This window comes from Phacochoerus africanus, chromosome 4 (assembly GCF_016906955.1).
Source record: "Phacochoerus africanus isolate WHEZ1 chromosome 4, ROS_Pafr_v1, whole genome shotgun sequence".
Taxonomy (NCBI): domain Eukaryota; kingdom Metazoa; phylum Chordata; class Mammalia; order Artiodactyla; family Suidae; genus Phacochoerus; species Phacochoerus africanus.
In genome coordinates this window covers 59901422-59914221 of record NC_062547.1, presented here as the reverse complement: position 1 = coordinate 59914221, position 12800 = coordinate 59901422, and the positions used below count along the sequence as shown (strand labels likewise).

Here is a 12800-nt window from a genome sequence, read left to right as displayed (position 1 = left end):
ATATCCCCCCTGCTGCCACCAAATTCCTGCACATGCTCCTGAGCCCTCAGGACCGCAGAGGGGACACTGTTATGGCGTGGGGGGAAGGGAGGCAGTGGCGTCGTCCCTTTAAATCCTGGACGCCCTGCCTACTTCCATCCGGCTCTCCTACAGGAGAAAGCTAGTTTGTGCGAAGGCGGAGCCTATAGGCTACAGCTAGAAAAACCTGCGGGCGGAGTTGGCGGTGAGGGAAGACAACGGCAGTGAACTCTGGGGTGCTCTTCGAGGCCCCGCCCGTCCTTCACGACCCTTCTGGGCTCCCTCCAGAGCCTCGGGGACGAGCATGCGCAGGCGCAATTGCACGGCTCTTGCCCCAGTGGAAGCAACGCGTCTCCCCCAATCTTTAAAGGGCCAGAAGCAGCTATATCGCTCCAGCTCTTCCGCACTTTTGGGGGGCGGGGTGCGCAGGCGCAGTGGGGGGAACGCTGGGGTGGGGATAGCGGTCGCGTATCAAGTTGTTCTCTGTCCCGGCAGAAGAAGCCAAGGCGCAGAGGGTCCAGGCTCCATCTTGCTCCCTCCTACATCGGTTGGAAGAGAAAAGTTTGTGAATTGGACCCCCAAGTTTGGGGGAACCCGAGCTTGCGACGTAGGGTAACAGAGGAGGCTCGTGGGAGGTGAGTGGACCCCCTAGATCGGTTTAGGAGGGGCAGGTGGGATGCAAACAATCACATCTTTGTTGAACCCTCACTCATTCCGGGAATTTACCCCACCCCCACTCCGGAAAAAAAACATAGCGAACGTTTATTAGGCTCTGCCTGTGTATCAGGTATCCTGCTCCGATATTTACAGACATGATTTTTTTTTTTTAGATCTTATTTCCGTATTTTATTAATGAAGAAACTGAGGCTGAGAAAAGTTAAGTCATGTGCCCAAGTTTTCACAGCCTAAAAGTGGAGGGACTCAAACCCAGGTAGCTGACCCCAGAGTCAGGGCTTTTAAGTCACGCAGGTTGCATGTGATCTGGTGGTGGGCCTGAGAAGCAGTTGGACTCTGGTTTTAATTTCCTGGCTGAGTCCAAGTTGACTTACCTTCACTGTGCAAGCCTGTGTATGCAGTCAGTGCCTACTTAATGAGTTGTTGATAATTATTGCCATTTTTACCTGTTGGACCCTTCCACCAGCTTCCCCCATGGAGCCCACCCACCCTGCAGAGGATCTCAGCCTGACCCAACAGCCTTCCACCCCAGAATTTGGGGACCCAGAAGACCCCAGGGATGAGGCCCCTGACGGTTCAGACACTGTGGTCCTCAGTCTTTTCCCCTGCACCCCAGAGCCTGGGATTGCTGAACCAGATGCTGGCACCTCCTCACCTCAGGGTAGGATACCTCCCCTGTGCTCCTGCTTGTGGGATGCAAGAACGGTGGAATGTTGGGCTCAAGATGGGACCTCTGTCTTTCTGACCCATCACCTAGGACATGTGTTGTCTCTCTACCCAGTGAGGGATTGCTTATTTATTTTTTGTTTTTGTTTTGGGGGGGAGGATTGGTCATTTTTAGGGCCACACCCATGGCATATGGAAGTTCCCAGGTTAGGGATTGAATCAGAGCTGCAGCTGCTGGCCTATGCCACAGCCACAGCAGTGCCAGATTTGAGTGGCGTCTGTGACCTACACCACAGCTCACGGCAATGCTGGATCCTTAACCCACTGAGTGAGGCCAGGGATCGAACCCACATCCTCATGGACACTACTCAGGATTATTACTGTTTAGCCACAACAGGGACTCCTTTTTTTTTTAATTGTGGTAAAATCCACATAACATAAAAGTTATCATTTTCGGAGTTCCCGTCATGGTGCAGCAGAAACAAATCCAATTAGGAAGGGTGAGGTTGCAGGTTAGATCCCTGGCCTTGCTCAGTGGGTTAAGGATCCAGCATTGCCATGAGCTGTAGTATAGGTCGCAGATGTGGCTCGGATCTGGCGTGGCTGTGGCTCTGTCATAGGCTGGCAGCAACAGCTCCTATTCGACCCCCAGCCTGGGAACGTCCATATGCAGTGCAGGTGTGGCCTTAAAAAGACGAAAAAAAAAAAAAAGTTATCATTTTAACCAGAATTGTTTACAATGGTACATTCACAACTGTGTGTAACCTCTACCTCTATGTAGTTCTAGAACATCTCTGTCACCCCAAAAGGAAACCCCAGACCCGTTAGCATCACTCCCTATCCCCTTCCTCCAGCCCTCAGGAACCAAAATCTGCTTTCTGTCTCTATGGATTTGCCCATTCTGGACATTTCCTATAAAACATGTAGCCTTTCCTGTCTGGCTTCTTTCACTCAGCATGTTTTTGGGGTTCACCCACATTGTGGCATGTGTCAGTGCCTCATCACTTTTATAACTGAATTATATCCTATAGTATGGCTGGACCACATTTATTTTCCATTGATGGACATTTGAGTTGTTCCCCTTTTACTGACTGAATAATACTGCTATGAACATGCATATACAAGTTTTCTTAGGACACATGGTTTCAACACTTTAGGGTAGATACCTCAGAGTAGAATTACTGGATCAGGTGATAATTCTACATTTGACATGAGAACCTAAAGAATTTTTTCTTTTCTTTTTTTTAGGGCTGTACCTGCAGCATATGGAAGTTCCCAGGCTAGGAGTCAAATTGGAGCTGCAGCTGCCAGCCAACCCACAGCCATGCCAGATCTGAGCAGAGTCTGTGACCTACACTGCACCTTAATGCCAGATCCTTAACCCACTGAGCAGGGCCAAGAATCCAACCCATGTCCTCATGGATACTAGTCAGGTTCATTTCTGCTGAGCCACAGTGGGATCTCCCTAAAGATTTCTTTTGACTGGAATCCTTGAACTTATCTAACTCAGTGCCCCCAGGGCCTTTGTCCCTGCTGGTCTTCTGTGTGGAATGCCCTTCCCACACCACTCCCCAGGTTTCTTCCACTAGCCAAGCTCTCAGTTGGTGTCACCTCCTTAGAGTAGCCCACCCTGACCACTTTCTCTAAAAGGGATGCACACCCTGCCCTTCTTTCTTTCTACCACCTGCTTTTCATTTCTCCTGAATATGTATTTCTTTTTTTCTTTTTTGGCCACCCCATGGCATAAGGAGTTCCCTGGCTGGGGATCAGATCTGAGCTGTGGTTGCAACCCAAAGCCGAAGGTGCGGCAACGCTGGATCCTTAATGCATCTGTGCCAGACCAGGGATCAAACCATGACCCAGCACTCCCAACATTAGGAACAATCCCATTGTGCTATACCGGGAACTCCCTGAAGACATTTCAACTTGAGCTTTCAGTCTATTTCTCTGTTTCTGTCCAATTCCTTGGTTTATCCATGGGCCCCTTGAGGGTGGGGACTTGGTCTTATTTGTGCAGAATCTCACTAGGTGTGGAGGAAAAATATACATCCTGGGTATCTGGGAGGGTGGATTGAGTGGATAGTGGAATCGGGCACTAGCTTTGGTAGTTCCAAGCCCCCAGGGTCTGGCCTTGAAGTCCAAGACATACTCAGGGGAAACTGAGTCTCTTCCTCTCTCTCTTAGCAGGCAGCTCCCTGAAGCACTCCACAACCCTCACCAACCGGCAACGGGGGAATGAGGTGTCCGCCCTGCCAGCAACCTTGGACTGTAAGTGGGCCCCTGGTCCCCAAATGGGAGGGTAATAGCAGGGTGGTAGTAGCTAAGAGGAGCAACTTTGGACAGAGGGTAAACTGAAGCATGGAGCAGGGATGGGACAGGTGAGGACTCTGCCTCTCTTTGGTCCCCAGCCCTGTCCATCCACCAGCTTGCAGCCCAGGGGGAGCTGAGCCAGCTGAAGGAGCATCTGAGGAAAGGTGTGTGCCCACACACCTGCGCCGGTGTGTCCCATGCCTATGTGACCTTGCATGCTAGTGTGAACTCCTGACATGACCCGAGTCTCCACATGTGTACTTGTGTCTGTACGTGTGTCTGAGCATGTCCACATGGGCGCTTCCCCCTCCCCCAATCTGACCCCAGCCGCCCGCCCCGCCCCTACTTCCGCAGCACTGGGGAGAGTGGGCAGGGGTGCATCCCAGTGGTACCACCCCCCTCCTGCCAGGCGACAACCTCATCAACAAGCCGGACGAGCGAGGCTTCACTCCGCTCATCTGGGCCTCTGCCTTCGGAGAGATCGAGACCGTCCGCTTCTTGCTCGAGTGGGTGCGTCCCAGCCCAGCTAGGGGCTTCCTGGGGACTTGAAGGCAGGCCAGGGTCTCAACTGAGTCTGCTGGTGCCATGTCTGTAAGATGGAGCTGCCATGGGACCCCAGGATTTCAGGGGATGCCCTCCCCCCTCCCTCCGCTCTCTCTTCTGTCATTGCCCCCTTTGCTCCCCCCAGGGTGCCGACCCCCACATCTTGGCCAAGGAACGGGAGAGCGCCCTGTCACTGGCCAGCACGGGTGGCTATACAGATATTGTGGGGCTGCTGCTGGAGCGTGATGTGGACATCAACATCTATGACTGGGTGAGGTGCCACCCACTGGCCCTGGGTACCTCGCAGGGTGCCAGGCCTGCACTGGTTGCTAAGAACCCGAGACAGACCCATCTCCAGGCCTCAGAGCTCCCAGTTTTTTGGGCAGGGGGTTAGCTGATGCATAAACAATCAGCTCGGATGTAGTGAATAACACTTTGTTGGCAAATACACAGCTAGCTGCAAGAGCCCAATGGCTATCTGTACAGGCAAGGGAGGTCAGGGTGGGCTTCCTGGAAGAAGGGACATCTAAGCTGAGACCCAGAGGAGTTAGATAAGCCAAGTGATAAGCAGGAGGGGGAACCACATTAAATTGTGGGGTCTCATGAGAATCTGGGAAAGATAGAATGTTGGTTGCCCCCAACAGAACGGAGGGACACCACTGCTGTACGCCGTGCGTGGGAACCATGTGAAGTGTGTCGAGGCCCTGCTGGGTGAGTGGGAATAGAGGCTGGCCCCACGGGAATCCTGAGGACCAGGGAGGGCTCTGCGCTCTGAACAGCTCTTGGGATGGGTGGTTGCTATCTGCTTTTGCCAGAAGACTGATTGGACAGGAAGTGGTAGGACAGCACGGGGGTCTGGCTGACTGAATTGAGTACGCATATTCTTCTTGCCTCAGAGACCCTGGAGGTGGAGATTCTGTTGGCCATATCTCATCAAAGAGGTCAGGTACTTGTCCAAGGCCACGCAGGCAACCAGCAGACTTGTGGCTGTATTATGTTAGTCACTAGACCTCCTAAGTCTTTCTGCGCCACCCAGGTGCCTGGTCCCTAGGCCCCTGGTCTCCAGTCCCCTTTGCAGCGTCTACTCTGCTTTGCAGCCCGAGGAGCTGATCTCACCACTGAAGCAGACTCTGGCTACACCCCAATGGACCTCGCCGTGGCTCTGGGATATCGGAAAGGTTGGCCTGAAACACATGGGGGTGGTGACAGGGGTGCTGTAGGTGGGATAACCACAGAGGAGAACACAGGACATGCCTCTTGGATATCAGATGCTGGCAGCGAGAATGTTCATGTTAGCAAGCGTCAAGTGCCACTGTGTACTTTTTCCTGGGCACATGCTAGTCCCAGCTCTCAGCTCTCCCACCCTCTGTGTGCTGGGGCAGGGGTTTGATATCTATCAATGATAAAGGCCATGATGGGGGACACATAGGCACTGAGAGGCCCAGAGGATGTCCTGGCAGGGTAAGGACACCAAGAGGGTCACATGAACAGTCACTGAGGCCAGCCCTCTTCTGTGGCAAGAGGTGGGAGTGAGCAGGGGCTATAGGCAGACCCAAGTTTGACTCCCTACTTCAGAAAATGGGGAGATCCTAACAGAACCAACCCCTTGAGGTCATGGGAAATACCTCACTCCTTTCTTGAAGGAGTTTTATTCCATTTGAGATGGAAGTAATTCCTCACAGCCCTTACAACTTTTCATAAAAGTTACAATCTGGAGTTCCCATTATGGCTCAGGGGTAATGAACCTGACTAATATCCATGAGAATGTGAGTTCCATCTCTGGCCTCGCCCTATGGGTTAAGGATCCAGCATTACCATGAGCTGTGGCGTAGGTCACAGACAAGGCTTGGATCCAGCATTGCTGTGGCTATGGTGTAGGCCGGTGGCTATAGCTCCAATTCAACCCCTGGCCTGGGAACCTCCATATGCCACGGTTGCGGCCCTAAAAAGACCAAAAAAAAAGTCACAACTTTTTTTGGTAAGGAATATTTTTATAACTCTGAAAAGTCTCCAAAAATGCATTTCTAGAAACTTAGGAGAAATTGAGGTTCCTAGGATGGGGGCCATCTGTCTTCCTGTTCTACTCTGGCAAGGGCTTAGATTTCCCTGTGTATGAGAAAGGTCCTCCATCCAGGTCCCAGGGCTGAGAAGCCTCTGTTCATACCCTAAAGAGAGGTACGGGTTGGCCTGTGACTGCAGCCACTGTTCAGCTCATGCCCACCTTTCCCCTGTCCTGTTCCCAGTGCAACAGGTGATTGAGAACCACATCCTCAAACTCTTCCAGAGCAACCTGGTGCCCGCCGATGCCGAGTGAACACCATCTGCCAGGGACTCAGACACTCAGGGAACAAAATGATCAACCCAGAGCTGGGGGAACCCAGACCTGGCTTCAAAGGCAGCTCCTGGACAGACGGTGGGAGGGGGCCTTTCTAAGAGGAACCAATAAACCTTCTGTGCAGAAATTGAAAGACTAAGCTGTGCTTCTCTGAGGGCTTCCTGTAGGAGGCAGCCACCCAGCGGTCTCATACTTTCTTCTCCCCTAGTACCCGCAGGTGGTAGATGACCACTCGGCCAAAGAAATCAGTGGTGTCCTCAAATGTCACCTTCAGCCGGTCTACCTCAGCAGCTGGCACAGGGAATGTGTAAGCAGGGCAGTCAAGGGAAACAGGTGCCTTATTTCCCACCCACCAGCCCCAGGTTGGTATCACCAACATGCTAGGCAACCTGGCAGCTGTGGGCCCCTCTGAACTCTCACACAGAACAGATTATTAGCGCATTTGACAGATGTAGAGATCATTTGCTTAAGGTCACACACCAGGACCCACAGCTTTCAGAGGCACAGACCACCCCACCCGGAGGCTAAGGCAGGATATCTGAAGCGAGTTGTTGTCCTCAGGGTAAAAGTCCACAATCTTAGCAAGAGCCTCACTCCCCTGGGAACCTGAAGAGGAGAAAGGGACAGATTGTGAGGCCATTGTGCCCCCTCCAATCCCCCACCTTCCAGGGCCTCCCATTACCTTCCAGGCGACCCTGGCGACTGGAGAAGCCCCCCTGGAACTGGATCTGCAGTTGGGAGACACAGATGCGCTGGGGAAACTCCAGTATTATCCACTGGGAGGGGCCCTGGAAGCAGACAGGGAAACCAGTACACAGTCACTCCAGGTTCAGAGCCCTGCTATGCCCCTCTCTCATTCACACAGTCCGTGGAAGGTGGGAGGGCACAGTGAGCACAAGTTTCCTCCTTGGTCAACCTGACTGCCCTGATTCTAGTTCACACTGGGGATGGAGGGTTCAGGGAGAGAGTGCCTCACCTGGTCTGAGTTCCAGCACGTCTCCTCATCCTGGTCAAACAGGTGTTTCTTTCCAAACTGCCGGTAGTTACGATTCAACACAGAACTTACCCTGGAAACAACCAGCATCAAGGCGTGGAGAGGCGCTGAGCCCAGCGGCGAGGGCCTGCCCACTACCGGGCCCACCCCTCCTTCACCACTGGTTCCCCAATTTCTGTGGACCCCAGGTCCAGGGCCCCATTCGCCACTTCCCGCCGCCTCCCCTCCCCTACCCCCCCGCACCCACCCGGTTCACACCCCTTCCCCCTCTCACTTGCTAACAGTCTCTGGGCAAACCAAAGAGTGGGTCATCTTGGCTCCACGAGGCCTCAGAGGACTCAGATCTCGGCTCAGCCCCGGTTCGAATCCAGGCACCAAAGCAGCTACAGGGGCGCGACCTCGTTCACATCTGAGGGTGCACGTCCTCACCTGTAACACCGCACAAGAACCGTCACTATCTCTCCACTCCAGTCCTAAATGTCGCCTGGATCACCTCCTTTCTGGAAAAACTGGGAAACTGACAATGACCTGGGGCCAGGCCTTTCACAGTGGGTCCAACGAAGGGAAACAGGTTTCCTGTGGCTTTCGGGGCGGTTGCTCCCTCTCCGAGCCTCAGTTTCTCTGCTAACAGATCTATAAACTAAACCCAGATCCGGAACCACGTGAACACCGCGCAGGCGCAGTGTGACTCAGGCACGCCCAGCCCTAACTCCGGAGGCCGAGTTTAACTTGAGCCCCGCCCCCTCAGTGCCCGCCTCTTAAAGGGCTCTCGCCCAATAACTGCGTATCGCTCGGAGATGGAGGCAAGAGGATAGCATCTAAAGCAGTTTTGTGCCTACTGTGTGCGGAGCACTGTCCTTTGGTGCCCGCGGGTATGGAGCACTAGTTTTGGAGTCCGAGAGACTTTTTTTTTTTTGGTCTTTTGTCTTTTGTTGTTGTTGTTGTTGCTATTTCTTGGGCCGCTCCCGCGGCATATGGAGGTTCCCAGGCTAGGGGTTGAATCGGAGCTGTAGCCACCGGCCTACGCCAGAGCCACAGCAACGCGGGATGTGAGCTGTGGTGTAGGTTGCAGACGCGGCTCGGATCCCGGCGTAGGCAACCCGGATCGTTAACCCACTGAGCAAGGGCAGGGACCGAACCCGCAACCTCATGGTTCCTAGTCGGATTCGTTAACCACTGTGCCACGACGGGAACTCCCCCGAGAGACTTCTTATAATGATGTCTTACTGCCGGCAGAATGAAGTCTGCTCAATTCATTCCCTAACTGCAACTGCAACTTGGGAACCCCTGCACCTCACTGCCTCCCAGAGGCCAGATGAACAGTTGAGGAAGAGGCCAAGATGTTGCGAGCACTGGCTTCCTTTTGTCTTCTCAGTAAAAGATGCCTGGGATAGGCTTCTTGGGGGAATATGAGGTGGATTTTGAAGGATGAAGAGGAGTTTGCCAAATTGGATTATACAAAACCTCAGATGATACAGCTAAATGTTTGGTTTACTGATTCACTAAACAACTCCCGCCACTCCCTATTGTTCAGCCCTGTGCTGAGTGATGCCAAACTGTAAGAGGCCTCAGTTCCAGCTTCAAACCTGAGGATCTCCCAATCTGGGTAAGACAGAGCTAGACACATACACTCCCACCCCATAAGACCAGGGCTGAGCCAAAGGGGGAGATAGGGCTGGGGAAGCAGGGGCTCTTCCTGGAGGGAGGGTTTCCTGGGAGAGGAGATATTGTGCCTGCACTTTAATGGGTGGGCAGGAATTGACCAGGGTGAGAAAAATGGGGAGGTGAGTGGCAGGCAGAAAGAATAGCATAAGCAAAGGCCTGGTTGGATGAAAGACCATGAATTTGAATAAAATATGTGGAGCCAGATCCTGATGGGCCTAAAGCAGTCACAGAAGGTGTTTGAGAAAGGGTCGTACACCATCCAATCTGCATGAATGGAGGGTTCTGAGACAGAGCAGCCACTGGATGCAGTTCCTGGCTTTAACTGAACGGTCTAAGATGCAGCCCCTTTCTTCAAGGGCTAGGGGAACGGTCCTCCTGGCAGCCTACTAGTGTCTGCCCAAGTCCACACCAGGAGTGGGGGCTGGCTGGGAAACTGGGACACCAGCGGAAGGGCTGCCCCATCAGCCCCTGCCTGCCAGGACTTCCTGCATTCAGTCATGGTCTGGTGCCAACCAGACCTGGCTCTGCTCATCTCAGGGCTGGGACTGGGAATGTCAAAAACACCTTCCTACCCCAGAGGAATTTAGTAAGAGCATGGAAACTGGAAGGCCCAGATCTGGTTCAAATACTGCTTGGGCCACTCATTCCATGGTTGTATGATCTTGGACAAATATGTCAACACCTCTGAGCCTCAGTTTTCTCATCTTTGAAAGGGAGGGAATTCTATTTCTGAGACTGGTGGAGAATTCAGTGAGTTCTTCAGGCTGACACATTACAATACTGGCTGACCGTTGTTGAGGGCTTAACCCTGTGTTTAACTCAAAGCCATATTTTGTCTATCCACTGGCTCATTGAACTTGCTGTGTTGGTCCCAGTCACTCCCATTTTACAGCTACTTGGCAAAGTTTCCTTAGGGAGGATATGCATGGCCCTCAGCCCTCTTTGCCACTCCTGGTCTTGGCATGGAGCCACCTTGTCCACTGGGATGAAGCCAGCTTCGTAGCCTCTTCCCGCCTCCTCACCCCACCGGCGCCTGGGCATGAAAGAGCCTCCTGTTTCTCCAGGGAATTAGCAGCTCTAAGCTCCCAGAAGGGCAGCCAAAAGTGGCCCATTCATTTGTCTGAGTGAGAAGAGACTAGGCACTCCCTTCCCCCTCGCCCCGGGGGGTGGAGCAGAAGAAACTGTGGAAGAGCCAAGAGCTGCAACTCTGTCTGGTTCGCTGAGGGAAACTGAGGCACAGTAAAGTCATTTGGCTAAAGCCACCCAGGAAAACTGGGATTCAAACCCCAATCTAACTCTGGAGTCCTCTCCACTGAGTTGCATTCTGCATTTTTCAGAAGAGGTATTGGAGGCTCAAAGAAGGTCAGGGATTTACAGAAGTCACACAGCAAGTATGGGTTAGAAGGGACTCTCTGGGCAGGCAACCATGCTCATGGCAGAAGACGGGTCCTACTTCCTATGGGTTTCTTATCTCTGAGTGGGACAAGGAAAGGCCCTCAGATAGCTTTGACCCTTGGTTTCCCCTTGGGAAATAAGTATAATCGTGGCCCCGGCCTAGAGAGTCTGTGGGGGTGAGGATGACAGGATCTCCCATGCTGGCAGTCCCCTATGGGGCAGGTCCAGATCTGATTTGGAGTTGGCATTGTTCCCACAGGGCTCAGCTTAGAGTTAACAGATGCTCACTTGTTTCCAACTGGACTTGTCAGTCCTGGTAGCAGGTGAGCTTGAGAGCCTGGGAGCCTGGAAGCCAGGTAAGTGGAGGTGACAGTGACAGTGAGCATGGGAGGGGACTGCCAAGCATGAAGGGACGGACCTGAGCTCACACAGGCACACCCAGGACCATGACTCGGGACTGGGTATGTTGAGTGGTGAGCATGAGTGGCTATACTGAGTCAGGTCCCGAGCGGACCGTTGGTGTCAAGGGATCACAGTCTGGTGCTGTCTGTCCATAGGTATGCCTGCAGCTGTAAATGCGGTTGGGTGTAAACAGCACGTGTCAAATGTGGGCTGTTTGTGGCTACCAGGAAGGCAAAGTTTCGGTGGGTATGCACAGCAATGGGTGTGTTTGAGTCTGAAGGGACCCTAGGTGCAGCCAGGCTCACAGCTGTGAGTTTGGTTGTGCAGCAGGCATGACTTGTGTGTGGCCAGGTGACGTGCATGATCCGTGTGACTTCTATGTGGCCTGGCCGAGTATAGTTATATATGAGCTGCCTCTGCTGACACTGTGGGTCTGGGATGACTCTGTATCAGTGGTTGTTGGTGACACTGTTAGTGACAGATGTTAATGTGGTTGCATGTGCCCTGTCTCTGTGTCACCTTAGGTGTGTGAGAGGGATCTGGGGGGACACTATCCACCTCTGAGACCGAGCTCTCTTGGAGGATCTTGCCTCCTTGCTCCTGTTCTGGCCCACCAGCCTCATTCCCTGCTCCCTTCCCCCATGCGCAGCAGCCCTGGCCAGGGTCCCAGTGTAGGGGGGACAGAGAGGGCATTCAGGACTGGGGGGGGGGTTGGCCCATTCCCAGTGCAAGCCTATAAATAGCTCTTTGAGCTCAGCAGATTCCCAGGCAAGATTGCCTCATTCAAGCCCCCAGCAACAGCCCACCCCCAGGCCCCAGGCTAGCCCCCGCTAAGCTCAGCCCTGGCACCAGCCAGGGCAGCCAAGGAGTGGGGAGGAAGTAGGAGTAGAGGGATGGGGAGAGTCAAGGTGGGGATCAGTTTGATTTTGAAACCACAGACCTGGGGTCCCACTTGGCTCTTACCCATACTGTATAACCTCAGGCAAGTGGTCCTGTTTTGCTGAGCCTCAGCTTCCCCAGCTGGAAAATGGATAGCAGCATGATAGTAGCCCCCAGCTTGTGTGTTTACTTCCTATTTCCTTCACCCAGAAACCCTATAAAGTGGTTACTCTTAATTATCCCTGGAGGGTTTTTTTTTTTCTTTTTAGGCACCTGCAGCATATGGAGGTTCCCAGGCTAGGGATCAAATCAGAGATGCAGCTGCCAGCCTACACCACAGCCACAGCAATGCCAGATCTGAGCTGTGTCTGTGGCCTACACCACAATGCTGGATTCTTAACCCACTGAGCAAGGCCAGGGATTGAACCCAAACCATCATGGATACTAGTCAGCTTCGTTACTGCTGAGCTATGACAAGAACTCCAATTATCCCTGGTTTTTTTTGTTTGTTTGTTTGTTTTTGTCTTTTTTTTAGGGCCACACCCACAGCATATGGAGGTTCCTAGGCTAGGGGTCTAATTGGAGCTGTTGCTGCCAACCTACACCACAGCCACAGCAACGCCAGAGCCGAGCCGAGTCTTCAACCTACACCACAGCTCATGGCAACGCGAGATCCTTAACCCACTGAGAGAGGCCAGGAATTGAACCGGCAACCTCATGGTTCCTAGTTGGATTCGTTTCTGCTGCACCACAATGGGAACTCCAAATTATTCCTGTTTTTGACAGGGAAACTAAAGCATAGAAAGATGAGGGGTTCCCAGGTGGCACAGTGGGTTAAGGATCTGGGATTGTCACTCTGTGGCTCAGGTCACTGTTGTGGCACAACCCTCAGGGAGCTTCCATATGTTGTGGGTGCAG

The 12800-nt window shown here is 53.0% G+C and overlaps 2 protein-coding genes across 7 annotated transcripts; one reads left to right on the top strand and one right to left on the bottom strand.

The window, feature by feature from the left end:
• The first annotated feature begins 80 nt into the window (after positions 1–80).
• RFXANK (regulatory factor X associated ankyrin containing protein) lies at positions 81–6674 on the top strand. 6 transcript variants are annotated; one of them, XM_047776455.1, is made up of 9 exons: positions 81–223; positions 514–653; positions 1160–1354; positions 3544–3627; positions 3768–3833; positions 4079–4179; positions 4358–4483; positions 4857–4923; positions 5109–5390. In XM_047776455.1, the coding sequence occupies exons 3-9, from the start codon at positions 1168–1170 to the stop codon at positions 5261–5263; spliced, it is 786 nt and encodes a 261-aa protein (XP_047632411.1). In that variant the 5' UTR covers positions 81–223; positions 514–653; positions 1160–1167; the 3' UTR covers positions 5264–5390. The 6 variants fall into 6 exon arrangements, with proteins under 6 accessions (XP_047632411.1, XP_047632414.1, XP_047632412.1 ...); XM_047776458.1 differs by lacking the exon at positions 81–223 and adding an exon at positions 6456–6674 and having other exon boundaries at positions 415–653; positions 3547–3627; positions 5310–5390; XM_047776456.1 differs by lacking the exon at positions 81–223 and adding an exon at positions 6456–6674 and having other exon boundaries at positions 415–653; positions 5310–5390.
• Positions 6675–6734: 60 nt separating this feature from the next.
• NR2C2AP (nuclear receptor 2C2 associated protein) lies at positions 6735–8234 on the bottom strand. Its single transcript, XM_047776460.1, has 6 exons — positions 8070–8234; positions 7816–7970; positions 7524–7614; positions 7230–7335; positions 7086–7153; positions 6735–6854 (listed from the first exon to the last, which is right to left on the bottom strand). Exons 2-6 carry the CDS (start codon positions 7851–7853, stop codon positions 6735–6737), a joined length of 423 nt encoding a protein of 140 aa, XP_047632416.1. The 5' UTR covers positions 7854–7970; positions 8070–8234.
• Positions 8235–12800: the final 4566 nt, after the last annotated feature.

What these genes read in the sequence shown, in the direction of transcription:
- RFXANK (XM_047776455.1), top strand. Translation starts at nt 1,168, where the DNA reads ATGGAGCCCACCCACCCTGCAGAGGATCTCAGCCTGACCCAACAGCCT. An exon ending in TGGCACCTCCTCACCTCAGG is followed by an intron (nt 1,355 to 3,543) that starts GTAGGATACCTC and finishes TCTCTCTCTTAG; the next exon opens with CAGGCAGCTCCCTGAAGCAC. An exon ending in CCTGCCAGCAACCTTGGACT is followed by an intron (nt 3,628 to 3,767) that starts GTAAGTGGGCCC and finishes TTTGGTCCCCAG; the next exon opens with CCCTGTCCATCCACCAGCTT.
- NR2C2AP (XM_047776460.1), bottom strand. Translation starts at nt 7,853, where the DNA reads ATGACCCACTCTTTGGTTTGCCCAGAGACTGTTAGCAA. An exon ending in TGCCCAGAGACTGTTAGCAA is followed by an intron (nt 7,615 to 7,815) that starts GTGAGAGGGGGA and finishes GGTTGTTTCCAG; the next exon opens with GGTAAGTTCTGTGTTGAATC. An exon ending in TCGCCAGGGTCGCCTGGAAG is followed by an intron (nt 7,154 to 7,229) that starts GTAATGGGAGGC and finishes TCTCCTCTTCAG; the next exon opens with GTTCCCAGGGGAGTGAGGCT.